The sequence below is a fragment of the Maniola jurtina genome, chromosome Z (assembly GCF_905333055.1).
Source record: "Maniola jurtina chromosome Z, ilManJurt1.1, whole genome shotgun sequence".
NCBI lineage: Eukaryota > Metazoa > Arthropoda > Insecta > Lepidoptera > Nymphalidae > Maniola > Maniola jurtina.
Window position 1 is genome coordinate 27,640 of NC_060058.1, and position 14,530 is coordinate 42,169.

At 40.8% G+C, this 14,530-nt stretch overlaps 1 protein-coding gene across 1 annotated transcript in view; it reads right to left on the reverse strand.

The window, feature by feature from the left end:
• Positions 1 to 14,530, reverse strand: part of LOC123880142 (otoferlin-like) — a 38,354-nt gene that overhangs the window by 11,234 nt on the left and 12,590 nt on the right. Inside the window, exons 4-11 of the mRNA XM_045928090.1 lie at positions 12,294 to 12,450; positions 4,926 to 5,112; positions 4,194 to 4,380; positions 3,468 to 3,591; positions 3,083 to 3,354; positions 2,389 to 2,579; positions 1,303 to 1,500; positions 6 to 122 (exon numbers count right to left, since the gene is read on the reverse strand). Coding sequence (XP_045784046.1) covers positions 6 to 122; positions 1,303 to 1,500; positions 2,389 to 2,579; positions 3,083 to 3,354; positions 3,468 to 3,591; positions 4,194 to 4,380; positions 4,926 to 5,112; positions 12,294 to 12,450 — 1,433 coding nt within the window. The remainder of the gene's footprint in view (positions 1 to 5; positions 123 to 1,302; positions 1,501 to 2,388; positions 2,580 to 3,082; positions 3,355 to 3,467; positions 3,592 to 4,193; positions 4,381 to 4,925; positions 5,113 to 12,293; positions 12,451 to 14,530) is intronic.

Here is a 14,530-nt window from a genome sequence, read left to right on the forward strand (position 1 = left end):
CTTACATCTTCGCACAAATGTTTGAGTCGGCTCAAGTAGGTGAAGGCGGTGCGCAGTCTGTCCTTCAGAGAATTTTTGGTTACTAGAGCTTTGAGGCTGCGCGTCAGAGCGCTGATTTGTTCCTGTTGCACAAAAGTTACAGTAATAAAAAATATAAAAAATTGAAAAATATAATCATTTTAAGCTTATTTCGTGGTTTAACGAAACTTTATACTAAGTTCCGTCAAAAGTGACGGCCTAACAGTTTAACCGATTTTGATGTTTGGTACAGAGTTAGCTTATATCCCTGGGACGGACATATGCTACTTTTTATTACGGAAAATTAAATAGTTCTTACATTAGATAAAAGTCGATATGACGGATGGACGGAATTAAAAATAAATCTAAATCACCAGTCTCTTCGGAGGCGTGGGCTCGTATCCCACCGCTGTCACCATGTTGCGTTAATGAAACGCGTTTCGGATGACTACTGACTTTATTGTTAGACTAGCTGATGCCCGCAGCTTCGCCCGCGTGGATTTAGGTTTCTAAAAATCCCGTGGGAACTTTTGATTTCTCAGGACAACAATAGCCTATCCCTAATAGCCCGTCCCCGGGAAACAACGTGTTTCTGTACCAAGAAAAACATTTAAACGGATGATCCTTTAAAAATCCCGAGGGATCACCAGGATTAAGAAATGCGATTCCTTACAGCATCAGGGTTGAGGAGTTGGAACCTCGAGGTCAACGACAAACTGTTTACTTGGTATAGATACCTTCAATATCAATCAATTTATAACCGATAGTTACTAAATTCTGACAGTTTTGGTGGTCAGGTTCCCTGCAGCATCAGGAATGAAGAGTTGGAATCCAAATTTTTTACGAAACAATGTCGCAAAGTTCTTCTATCGATTAAAAAAATTACGCAAATCGGTTCAGAAATCTCGGAGATTTCTATGTACATAGGTAGAAAAACACAACTCCCTTTTTGAAAGTCGGTTAAAAAAGTAGCCTATGTTACTCCCTGGTCAATCCTTTATTTGTCTGTGAAAATCCCGTCAAAATCCGTTCAGCCGTTCCGAAGATTAGCCTATTCAAACAGACAGACAGACAGACAAACAAAAATTTTAAAACCGGGTGATTCGGTTATGGTATCGTTCAAATAACCATATGAGGTTAATATGAGGTCGTTATTTCGAAATTACAGACAGACACTCCAATTTTATTTATTAAAAAATATATATATATATTATAGTACAGATGGCCACAACAACGCGGACGAAGTCACGGGTATCATCTAGTAATGAATAAAGAAAAGCTTACTATTTCCGATATGCACAGCTTGAGCCGCTCCCGGTCGAGCTTGGTGTTGCCGATGGGCGGCGCGCTGGACATGCGCGCGACGTACTTGGCGCACGCCACGCTCACGGCCTCCATCATGGCCTTGGCGGCCGCCACGCAAGTGCTGTCCGGCCCTCCGTCCTGCTCGGCTGCGCTCTGAGCGTCGCACAGGCCCTCCTCCTGCGTACAACAAAGCTTTCGAAACAAAAACTGATTCTAGTAGGTATCACTACTCATATTATAATTAATAATGTGAAAGCGTCTTTGTTTGTTTATCGATTTGTTAATTTGTCCTACAATCACGTCGCAACCGAGCAACGAATCGATTTTTTGCATGGGTATAATGTTAAAGACCTGTACGGTGACACGTGCTAATTTTTATCCCGGAAATTCAAAGAGTTCCAAAAGGATTTTTCAAAGAAGTTTTCACTTCAAAATTAGTGACGGTAACCATCCCTGGATAAAACCCGGGATAGGATTTTTTCTTTTAATTTATAAACTAGCGCTTGGCTGCAGACAGTCCTGACAAGTGATTATGCAGCCCAAAATGAAGCAAGCGCTTGCCTTGAAGGTGCCTATTCACTCTTGACTTGAAGGTGCCCACATTAAAAGTGGAGGGCAAAACTTATGCTGGAAGAGCTTTCCATATCCTAGCGGTTCAAATTAAAAACGGACAGACAAATCGCATCGTACATGTCCGTGGAATCTCGACTACATACGGGGGCAGACCTCAGAAAGGTACAAATACAATCGCCTAGGGCAGATAGTGCTGATTTGCTATTTCCGAATTGACATCAATAATAAATTGTCAGTCAGCAATATGGGGCCTATGAAAACAGCACATATTTACCAAATCAGTCAGTTCTAAATTTTTTGTCTCATCTGCACCAACTTCGGACCTGGTTATTGCCTGCCGGTTAGACCTCGGAGAAGGACTGAAGGGGGGAAACTCCTGACCGGATGAACCCTTCACTAGGGTTCCGCTAGTGGTGTAATCCAAGTACCCCGTGACTCAATGTTCGCGTTTGGTTTGACGAGCAGCAGACACTTCCACTGAACAATACGTACAAAGAGGTCGATGATGTTAGCGATCAGGTTGGAGTTGTACATGCGCCGGCGGTGGTCGGGCCAGATGCTGCGCACGTGCATGCACTGCTTGTTGTCCCAGTAGGGCAGGTAGTAGTACGCCTTGTCGCTGGACGTCGCCTTCACCGCCTGCGTCGTACTCTGCCAGTACCCGATGTCAGAGGTCACCTCGTCTACAACAGATACAATACAATAACTACTCGCAAAGTGTAAGTGCATAACATCAGCTTTGTCGGTCTACAAATGTATTTATAGGCAAATTAATACTCGTGAGTATAAAAACAAAATAACTACAGTGAATCATAAAACTACACTTGTGCGTGTACTACTTTCTATACATTACACATTTTAATAAAATTTTGATTTTTGAGGGCGCCATTGTAGCACCTTGGATCCCAATGTTTATCAGTTTTTCTAATTATGTATCTTGCCTATTGTCACATCAGCTTCGCAACTCATTAAGTTATGTCGGTTACTCTGGTTCTGTAACGGATCTCCTAATTTCTGATCTGACCACGTAAAACTCCAAGCTCTCTCGAGCAAGAACTCTCTTATGAAGCCCATAGTGAGTCCGTTGGACTCGGAGCCATATATCATCACGCTCTGTTCGAAGGCTTTGGTCTTCGAGCACTGAAGAATTTTGGACCACAAGACATTACACATACAGATAAATTACCTAGATTGACCGCCAAGTCCTGGGGTCTCCTAACCGATTCGTGGTGTCCGTCTAATGAATTTCCAGCGTTACCGATACTCAGCTCGAACTGTATAGGCTTCTCCGTCAACCTCTTGTCTATCATGTTGACGTCGAACATGGCCGCGAACAGGAAGAATTCCTCGTTCTTCTCGAACGCTTGTTCGTTTATGGGAGTCACAGGTTCGATTTCAACCTGAGAAGCCGGTATCGCGACGGTGTCCATGATTTCTGTGCGAATCGATATGAGCATTCTGAAAGTTTTAAAATAAGTTAATACGATGACCTTTATATACTATATCGCACTAGATTGAGAAAATTTTTATGCGAGTTTGAGCCTTTGCTTCTTACTTGAGGGACACATTACCTCGCTCGATAGGACACTCCTTCTCCGATCCCCATGTTGAGGTCGGCATGCTGGTCCAGCAGACTGTAGTCGCGTGTGGAGCCATAGAAGAAGATATAGGCCGGTCCAAATGTTGGCAGGAAACCTGGATCAAGGTCGCATACAAACAGGCTTTACTTTGCGGAAGTGCATGATACACATTATCTTGCTGTACTTCAGCAAGATAATCTGCCAAAACAGACAAACCTGTTTGGTACAGTGCCCGGTGAATAACTTGAACATTGAAGTGCTTGGCTGCCAAATGGCGGGTCCATACCATTGGTTGATCAGTTGGCGCAGGTGCACGCAATTTGTTGATAAGTCGACTTTTCCCACTACGCCTTAAGATTCAAGTTTTTTGCTGAGCACTGTACAAGCGCTGATAGCCTACTCGGCGGTTCGTCATGGGTGCCTGGTATGTACTTTTAACTTTTCGGAGTTATATGGATTTAAGCAATTAAATGTTATTCGCGTTAGCGGTGAAGGAAAACAACGCAAGGAAACCTGTATGCCTGATAGTTCTCCATAATGATCTCAGAGGTCGGTGAAGTCTGCCAGTCCGCTCTTCATTAGCGTGGTAGACTATGGCCAAACCCTTCTCATTCTGAGAGAAGACCCGTGCTCAGCAGTGACCAGCGATGAGTTGATCATAATGATAAAATTATCGACTGAAGGAGCTTACCACCTATCGTGTGCGGGATGTCGTACCTCTCTCGCCGTCGTGTGAGATGGTCTTCAGGTCGATGAAGTGCGTGCCGATGGTGTTGGGGTGCACGGGGTCGTCATCGCGCAGCTGGATCTTGATGCGCTGGCAGAGCGGGGGGAACATCTCCGTGAACACCACCTGCTCGTTCCACAGCGGGTTGTTGCTGTTCTTCTTGACTGTTGTACAGCCCTGGGCACAGTTCACGACAGTTATGGAACTTGCAGTAAAACTGCAGCTTCATCTGTCAAATGTAGGCTTTGAAACGATTAGGTGGGTGACATACGTGACATCGTGAAAAAGAGACCATCTTTAATTTCACGTCACCCAGTTAGTGCTCAAGTGCCTAATATTCGATAGATGTAGATCCAGGATCAAACAGAGAGCTCCCTCTAGTTTATGGGGAATGATGGCGCGAAACGTTTCTTACATGTGGATGGAATATTGACAAGATAACGATGGAAACTCGCCCGATATCTTGCAGTTCAGTGGTAAAATGGTGAAGAGGGACAAGGATCGAAAATTCCCGAGTAAGTAGACTCAGATTAAATATATCCTATGAAATACCGATAAGCTGGCGACCTTACGGCGGTGATGGAGACTGAAGTTCCGCCAATAAAGGAAAGTCTTCACCTATGAGTCTCCTAGTTCGACGATAGAAGGCATCCAGAGTCTCTAGTTGGTACTCAGCGGGGACATCATAAAGGACTGTAGTACTCCATGCACGCCTGTCTCACCTTCATTCCAGCGAACGAAACTTGTACGAAAGGGTCGACGAGGTCATGACTCTCGCCAGTGAATGCTCTCTTGACATTGGCTAGGATTGAGTAGTTCATCTTGGGCAGGCCGTCTGCACGGTGGATCCTGACGATGAACCGGCAACGCTGCCGCTCGATGGACACTCCGTCAGGGAGAAGCAGGTTTCTGTGGCAAGATGGCGGTATTACGCCACACAAAGCAATAAAGATACATGACGCGCAATTTCAGACCTAATATATCGACTGAGAGCGCTATACTGTGCCTCAAGCAAACTGTACGGTATTAACGGTATATACGGTAAAAACGCAGGTGTATGCCTGCTTTTTGGATCTGTCTAAAGCATTTGACTTGGTCTCATAACGTTCTATGGCACAAACTCAACTATGAAACCGGCTCTAGGTCGGAACTGCTGTCCTTGTTAAAGTATAGTATAATTGGTATAGTAATCAATTAAATGTGGTTAAATGGGGTAACTCTTTTAGTGACCCATATGGGTTGAGTTGTGGAGTGAGGCAGGGGGGGCTGTCGTCACCGAGGCTGTTCAATCTCTATATATAAACCAGCTACTCGAGAGGCTCAGCAAAGCGGGTGTTGGCTTATTTGGTTATTATTATATCATTATTATATTATTACTCAGTAATACTGACAGACAGTACTCGTATTTCCCCGGTTTTAAATGTCTACAATATTTAAGTAATATCGATTAGTTAGTATTCAAATGGGAAACCAATCTATAGTTCGCGACAGGTCGACATGGCAATCGGGCTATGAGGCGGAAGGACACCCCGCACACCTGTTATACCTCACCCGCGCTATTCCGCAGCAGGTTAGGTCGGGGGCTGTGCGCGGCGTCCCCGGACCCCGCCCCGATCGCCTCCTCGACTTGTCGCGAACTGTACGTTCGCATGGAGCGCACTAGGCTCACTTGATTACTTCTGATAACAAAACCTGTCTTTTTGCTTTGAAACATTAACGTTATTGTAAATTTTCTTAAACTTTCAGGAGACTGGCAGCATTACTTTCAGGAGCTGGCATACAAAGCATAATGAATAAAACATGAAATAATAAAAATTTAATGTGAAACGAAAGAAAATAGTCTTCTGAACTAGGAGAAGTATTCTCGATGTTTGAGTACTCGTAGTTGAGTTCGCTGTCGAAGCTCTGAAATAATCTATCTATACATATAATTAAAAGAAGTAGCTGGACAATTTCTGTACATAATATATTTATTTTGAAAATTGTGACTTTGTGATTGTGTCACATTGTGACATATATTTATTTTATAATTGTGACTCTACGAGTACCTACCTACTAATGTTTAATTTTCTTTGAATATGACTGTAAGTTCTTTTGCTAATTTATATATTGAATTGTTAAATTTTCTATTGATTAAAAATGATATTTTATGTACTCATTGAAAATGTATTGAAAATGTATATAAAGATAGTTAATTTTGCACGCCATGTCATGGCAGATTGTGATACGTACACTCGGAAAAATAATTCGCTTGGCAGAGCATACTAATGCGCGCGTATGTATAACACACAAAGATACGACCCGATGCTATCCGATAATAGATACACTCACACTTACTACACTCACTCACACTTCTAGATAACCTTACCAGTCGTATAGGGTTGCAAATTTCACATTCGTCAACATAGTTCTGATGGCCGAGTGGTAATAGTGTTGAAGTTCTTAAATATGGCGTGAGTTCTAATCCTAGTGGGGGATTGCTTTTTTATTTTTGCAATTATTTATTTTGTCTTCTTTATACAGTCAAAATTATCATACTTTCAAACAATATAATTATAAGCAAGAAAAAACAAAAATAATAACACTTTTCTATTTTAGAAGTTATTTATTTGTCTTTTGTGCAGTTCATAAATTATTATAATAAGCAAGAAATAAATAAGACGCTTGTCAAAAAATTAACACATCAAGTTAACAGAAGGTATACAAAAGAGGAAAAAAAATTGACATACTTTATCTACTCCTATTACTCCTATAGTAATTTAAAACCAATATCGATGTGAAGTATGCTAAAAGTCGGTCAAGTATGAACGTAATGTTTTATTTACGTTTTGGGTTACTTTTAGGTTTGTGAGATGAATCAACATGTTAATTACTTAGTTAGAAATCAAAATCAATTATAACTTCTAACTGCAATAACAATAACATCACTCACAAATAGAATTAAATTAATTACCTATACTTTATTTAATAATGTATAAAGGTAGGCCACCCTCGTAAGCTATTACTTTTTGTAATCGACTCGTCATGTTAGTAACCATATTCCAGCAAGTCTATGCTGCCCCACAGAGACTCCCAGGTTGAAGTTACCACTTTATTCAAAGTATAATATATCGTTTACCTGTTGTTCTATTATTATAGTATTTTACGTCCATCCTTGTCCGACTCAAAAGATTTTTCATTATTAAAAATAACAACGTAATTACATCAGTCAAAGTTTATATATTTCATTGCAAAATGAAAGTCTATGGTCCTGGTGCAAACCATTCGTAATATTTTCTTCGTAATGTATTCCGGCCGCACGCAAATGCTTCCGCACAGTTTGTAGAACTACATTGTGCTTGGTCGCTGTCAACCAAATTTTTAAAAAGGAATCCACGCTATGCATTGCAACGATTTCTTGGTGGTGATGTGACTCCATCTTATAAGCTGATGGTTTGGGCCCAGGTCAACAATTGTCTACATGCCCCGTTTCACCGTAGTGACAGACCCACAAGCGCACGGTATTCATCTGTAAATGATTATATCCTGGATTAATACATAGGTTACTTTTTATCCCGGAAAATTAATGAGTTCCACGGGATTTTTAATAACCTATATACACGGGAATGAAGTCGCGGGCATCAACTAGTATTTAGTATATTGGTTACATTGTTATATTATAATGCGTCTGATTAAAAGTATTAAATGGACTAAAAACATTACGCTAACATTTAGAAAATACTAAATGCACATAAGTAAAACCATAAACATAATTTCAATACGAGTAGGTTATATTTGTTTACTTACCGATATCATCGATTTCGGTTATCGAAATATTCCGCTCAAATAACAATCTCTGCTTTTTAAACAAAGATAAATAAATGTTCCATGGTGGTGAGAAGTTCAGTTGAGAAGTTCAACTATTCAGTGTGAAAAATAACACAATACACCATAAATGAATTCACTACTAGGATCTATTAATCCGCGTGCTCAAGTTCTATTTGACAATAATTTATAAAATAGGTAGGGTAGATTTAAAAAATGGGACATCAACTTGATATTGCCATTCTGTAATCTATAGGTATACCTACACCGCATAATTTATCGTTTTGTGGGTTCGAAACATTTCAGTGATGAATAGACCTTAACTGTCTTGTTTTAAAGCTTAAATTCGTCCACATATCTACAGCCAGCACTGCAAGTGAAAACTGCTAATTAAAGTCGTGAATTTTAGACGTTATCTCAAGGTGGTTTAAGGCCATTTTACTCTGACATAATTGTGCTTCGACGATCGGATTCTATCAGCGTGGGTAAGCGGCAATACTACCTAGTGCCTGCTGTGGGGAAATCAGCGAAATATGTAATTTGTAATTATTGCAAGTAGGTATGGTGAAAAGAGACCGACAATTCATTAAAGAGAGATAGGTGTAAAATAATAAGTAAACGAGTTATGCACACACATAATGCTTCGTTGTGTTGCCTGCTTACCGATTTGTTTTGCTTTGTGTACCTACCTACTTAAAATTTATGTAACATCTTTTTTACTTACAATCTTGCAATAAAGGAATTGAATTGAAATTTTAATCGCCGTAAACATCTTTATCGATATAGACCTCAAAAATTTTTTTTTGGAATTTTTGTCTGTCTGTCTGTATGCGCGCAGCATCACGCGAAAACTATTGAATGGATTCAAAAGAAATTCAGTAGCTGTACCATTTTAACATTATAGTTAACCAGTAGTACCTATAAGCTAGTAACTAGGGTAGTTTTTATCCCGAACATTTTATTCCATAACTCCGTCAAAGAATCGATTTTCACAAAAAAAAATTTAATAGAGGTTGCAACCTAAAAAAAAACTTAATTTATGTTAGTCTAAACTTAAAGAGCCTCGTCATCAGTATGAAACTGTCCAGAAATTTCCATTACATTATTATTTTACTCTTGTATTCTATTCTATTTTATTTTATTTTATATTTAAGAAATGGGTGTAAAAAAAAAATTGCCTGAAAATAAACTATTATTATATTATTATTATTATTACAGTCCTCTTGGAAATTGCTGGCGTGCGGCCAGTAAAGACCCGAATACAGTCCTCTCTAACGAAAACCTTTCTTGAGTAAAGTAGCAATTTTCGAGCAAGTGGGAGAAAAATGTTTTTTCGTAGAAATGGTTCAATGGATTAAAAATAAATGTCTAATAAGTCAATGGCTATCATTCATCGTTGAACATTGAGTTAGCGAATAACCCCGCAGGTCTGCCCGCATGTGAGCTGTGTACGAGATAACTTCATGCTTCTCCGACTTTATCTATTCTATCACAATATTTTTAGACGACGAAACCTGTTTTCACGTGTCGCTTGGCTTTGATGGTACTGTGGTAACTAACCTCGGCCGAAACCTCCCACTAGGCCAATAGGAAAACTTTCTCCCTGCGTTGCATTTCTCATTGCTGAGTATCTTGACTACTTTTCACTAAATGGTGAGAAATTTGTTGGGATAATAACGCGATGAAATCCCATATCCTTGTACGTGCAAATGAAATAATGGTTTTTTTTTTATTCAGATACAAGTTACCCCTTGACTGCAGTCACCTGGTGGTATGTGATGATGCTGTCTAAGACGGAAGCGGGCTAACCCGCAAGGGGTAGTTTTTACTTAAACCATATCCCTTTGGTTTCTACACGGTATCGTACCGGAACGCTATATTGCTTGGCGGCATGGCTTTGCCGGTAGGATGGTAACTAGCCATGGCCGAAGCCTCCCACCAGACCAGATTAGAGACTAATAAGACTACAGCGCTTACCACTGCGCCAGGAAGGTCGTCTCAAATCAACAATATATTTTTATGAAATGAATTTATTTCTTTCATGTAGGACAGCTTCAGGACAGGACGCACCGTTTGGGGAAGCAGGGTCGCTATTGCAGGCCATGCGAATCATGACTAATGCTCCCCTTTCCCCTCCAATTAAGCGTAAAGCTTGTGCCGAGAGTGGCTATGACAATAGTGCAACGGGTGGGGTTCGAACCGCCGACCTTTCGGAAGTCCGCTCCTCAACCGTTGAGCTGTCGAGGCAATCTCTCTCCACGGCTAGAGTAGGTATAGTGAGGTGTAGCTTTGAGACAATCCCACAATATCTAGTTACCGAGCGCGGCCGGAGCGGGCTGTAAACTTGTGACAGAAGGCGATGCGACGCGCGACGCCGCGGTGACGTTTATGGAGACGTATGAACACGTGTGTTATTGTTTTGCTTTTTATGTGTTTTCTACATAGATATGGTTTTCTACGTACTATTTTTTATGGTGTACATTAAATAAGTCCTCAAAAGCAAAAGTTTTTGCTTTCCAAGTTACGGAACCCTCGGTGGGCAAGTCTGATTCGCACTTGGGCGGTTTTTAGCCCAGCGCTGAGTATGCATGCATTTTGCTTTCCCTAACCCCGGTAAAAAAAATTTGCGTCTTTAAAAGTACAGAACGTTAAGCTTAAAAGCGCTTGTTCGTAACAAACTAACGGAGGCGAATGATATCGCTCAGTGACCCGTCGCATCTGGGTTGAAGCAAAACGTACAGTGAGACGACGCCCAGCATGTTTGCGGACAAAATACCGATAAAGCCGAACCGCCAAGCAATTTAGCGTTCCGGTTCGATGCCAAGTGGAAACCAAAGCGGTGTAAGTTTTAATAAAAACTGCCACAGCCTTTCTAAATTAGCCCTTAAATCTTAGACTGCATCTTCACCAAAGTAGCCCAGTCCGTCCGTTGGAGCAATCCGTCCCCGGGATGTAAACTAACTCTGTACCAAATTTCATCAAAATCGGTTAAACTGTTGGCCCGTGAGAAGCAGATAAACAGACAATCAGACAGACAGATAAGTCCCGCCTCCTGTGAGCCGGTAGGACTGCTTCGTCGACCGACTGTAGGAAGTGTGTCTTTAGGCTGTGCCGCAAGACCAGTAAACGTACAAAACGACGAGGATAATGTCAAAACCATATTGTTTACGTTTCTGTCCCTTTGAGACATCTCTACTTGCGCCCGAGCGTGTTTGTATACATTTCAACTGAGAAGAGTATCGCCAAGGACTTATTTCTTACGTTTTAAATGGAACTGTATTTATTTTTAAGGAGAACCAAGAAAATAAACATACTTAGCAATAAAACGTTTCGAGATCTTATTAGTTGTTGTAAGGGAGCGCCACTACTCCCTATCCTCCGCCTTCTTCATCCAGCCACTTCTCAACGTCCCCTTTCATCAGCCCATCACACCTGAGAACGCTTCACTAGCACGCGGTCTCGAACACTTGTTAGCTCCAACTGCTTTGAGAGTTACTACTAATTTTGACATTGTTCTACTTGACTAATTATTGTATTATATTTGCATGCCAGAAATGGTTGAATACACTGGACTCATTATATGCTATTTGTACCACCTTTTGTCAGTATTCAGCAAATAAAGAATTTGATTGATTGATTGATTGATTGATTGATTACTATAAATCGATGTACAACAAGATCGCCCCTCCGATAAGCTAAAACTTGCCCAATTCCTTCCCAGCTTGATAATTGTTTAGGCTATGTTAGTGTCTTAATTATCAATGGATATACAGCCCTAAATCTATCATTAAGTAAGGTCGGAAAAGGGATGGAAAGTTTCCTGTCCCTTTCAGTCAATACTAAATGGATAGATCAGAGAAAAAAACCGGCAAAGTTTTACCACTTTGGAAATGTCTCTCGCGCAAACTAGTTTAGAAAAAAAATGATATTAGAAACCTTAATATCATTTTTGAAGACCTATTCATAGATACCCCCACACGTATGGGTTTGATAAAAAAAAAAATTTGGGTTTCAGTTGTATGTATGGGGAACCCCAAAATTTATTGTTTGTTTTCTATTTTTGTATGAAAATCTTAATGCGGTTCACAGAATACATCTACTTACCAAGTTTCAACAGTATAGTTCTTATATTTTCGGAAAAAAGTGGCTGTGACATACGGACGGACGGACAGACAGACAGACAGACAGACATGACGAATCTATAAGGGTTCCGTTTATTGCCATTTGGCTACGGAACCCTAAAAAAAAGGGTGTCTGTTATTGTCGGTCGAGGACATTCAACTCACGCTTCGATATCGTCTTCATCTTTTTCGCTCTTAGGCGGCACCTTGATGGTGTCTCCCTTGCCTATCACGCTGATGTCGCACTTGAGGTAGCCCTTGGGGCCGCCGCCCACGTCGTCGGGGTCCGTGAGCAGCGCCCACTTGTGGTAGAACTGTCGATCTGGAACAGAACAGATGGTAAACTATTCCTCATAAGCAGGGATTGCAATGTTGCATCCAGGACGTTCTTTGCTTGCTGGATTGCTGCCCGCGGCGCCAACCTGCCAAGTGCGAGTCAGACTCGCGCACACGTTCCGTACTCGGGTATACAAAAACTATTATGCGTAAACATAAATAAAAAACTTTTTTAGAATGTAAAGGTATTTCCTTTCATATTATACCCCGCTTGGTATAGTTATCTTATTTTGAAAATTTAAACACATTATTTTTTTTAATGATGTTACTACAAATGTACGGTTTTCAGATTTATTCCTTTACTTGTGCTGTAAGAGCTACCTTTCATGATTCTAGCTCAACGGGATGTACCCTATAGGTTTTCTTGACAGACACGACGGACGGAGGGACAGACAGACAGTCAACAAAGTGATCCTACAAGGTTTCCGTTTTTCCTTTTGAGGTACGAAACCCTAAAACAACCGCAAAACTAACTTTTGTTTGTACAGGTTTACGGTTAATTTCATAAATACTATGTAAGTTTGAGCCTTGGTTTTATTTTTCCTGTAAAATATACATATTCGTAAATCTCTGTTGATCATAACTATTTTAGATTTTGCAATTGGTAAACTTCGAGGAAAAAGGGGGGGGGGGGGGGGGAGCATTTTTAATTAACCGTCCAAAGTTAACAAACGTCTCTCGGCGTGATAATAATTTGAGGGGGTAAAGTAATTGCGCTCTGTTTTCACTGTATTATTATGAAATTGGAATGAATACCTAGCTAAGCAATGGAAACAGTTATCTGTTGCTTTAATAATATTAGTGCTATTAAAGAAAGTTTTATGCAGAAAACTAAAGTTAGTATACTAGAAGGAACTATGCCCGACATTGCAATGTTCCGGTCATTTTGAACTGGCTTTCAAAAAAGGAGGAAGTCCTCAATTCGGTGCATTTGTTTCCTATGTAGGTAGCTCCTCCACAAATACAATTGTTTGTAGTATGTCCTACATCAATTTGCCCAAGATTTCTGAAAGTTTTGCGTTTATTTTTAAGAGTAGATAAGATAAGACTTTTGACTTCTTTCAATCGATGCTCAGGTATGCATGCATATGCATCGATGTTCAGAGCAATGCATTGGAAAACGTTTAAGGGCTCTAGCTACAGAAATGATGTAAACCAGCGATCATTTGCAAAATTGCTTTTCAGCTCGGGTACTGGGATCTCAGACTAAACTATCTGGAAAATACATAACTACTGGAACGTATACTTCACTAGAAAATGACTCGTAGCTTAGAATCCGTCCAGAACAAGTCTATTATTACTGTATGTATCCGCCTACTTGCGTCTATTCTCCCGTTGTTGAGTGTAACGAGGGCTCTCTCCTTCACTCATCATCATCATCATCATCATCAGCCTGTGGACGTCCACTGTTGGACATAGGCCTTCCCTAAAGAGCGCCACCACACCCGGTCCTCAGCCTTCCTTATCCAGCCACTTCCCGCCAGCCGCTTTATATCGTCGGTCCATCGTGCTGGAGGGCGTCCCACACTACGTTTGCTTAAACGCGGTCTCCACTCAAGGACTTTCCGGCTCCAACGGCCAACGCCTCTCTCCTTCACTCGCTCCATTCAAACCAAACGTAGTTCGTCTCTCATTGGAATACTAAGCAATGGAACTTTGTAGAAACGTTCCGGGAACTAATATCTATGCCTGCGGTCTTCCAGATTTCCGTTAAAATATTCGGTTTCAAAGTTACGCGGTCTTAAAAAGTCACATACAAATCTTTGAGCCCCTGTAATTTTAAAACTACATATTTTTAGAAAAATCTAAAACACCACAGGCACAGATATTAGTTTCTAAAATATGTCTGCAAAATTTCATGGACTTTGGTTGCTTAATATTCACATGAAATTGGGGCTACGATTGTATGGAGTAAGTGACGGAGAGAGCCCTGTTGATCTGAACTTTAGTAGCCTTCTGGTGCAGTAGTGCGAGCTGTGGTCAAGTGGGAGTGGGGGTTTGATTCTTGACAGGGGTCATTTGGAAATTTCTAATTTTTAAATCGTCTTTAATCTGATCTGTGGGCT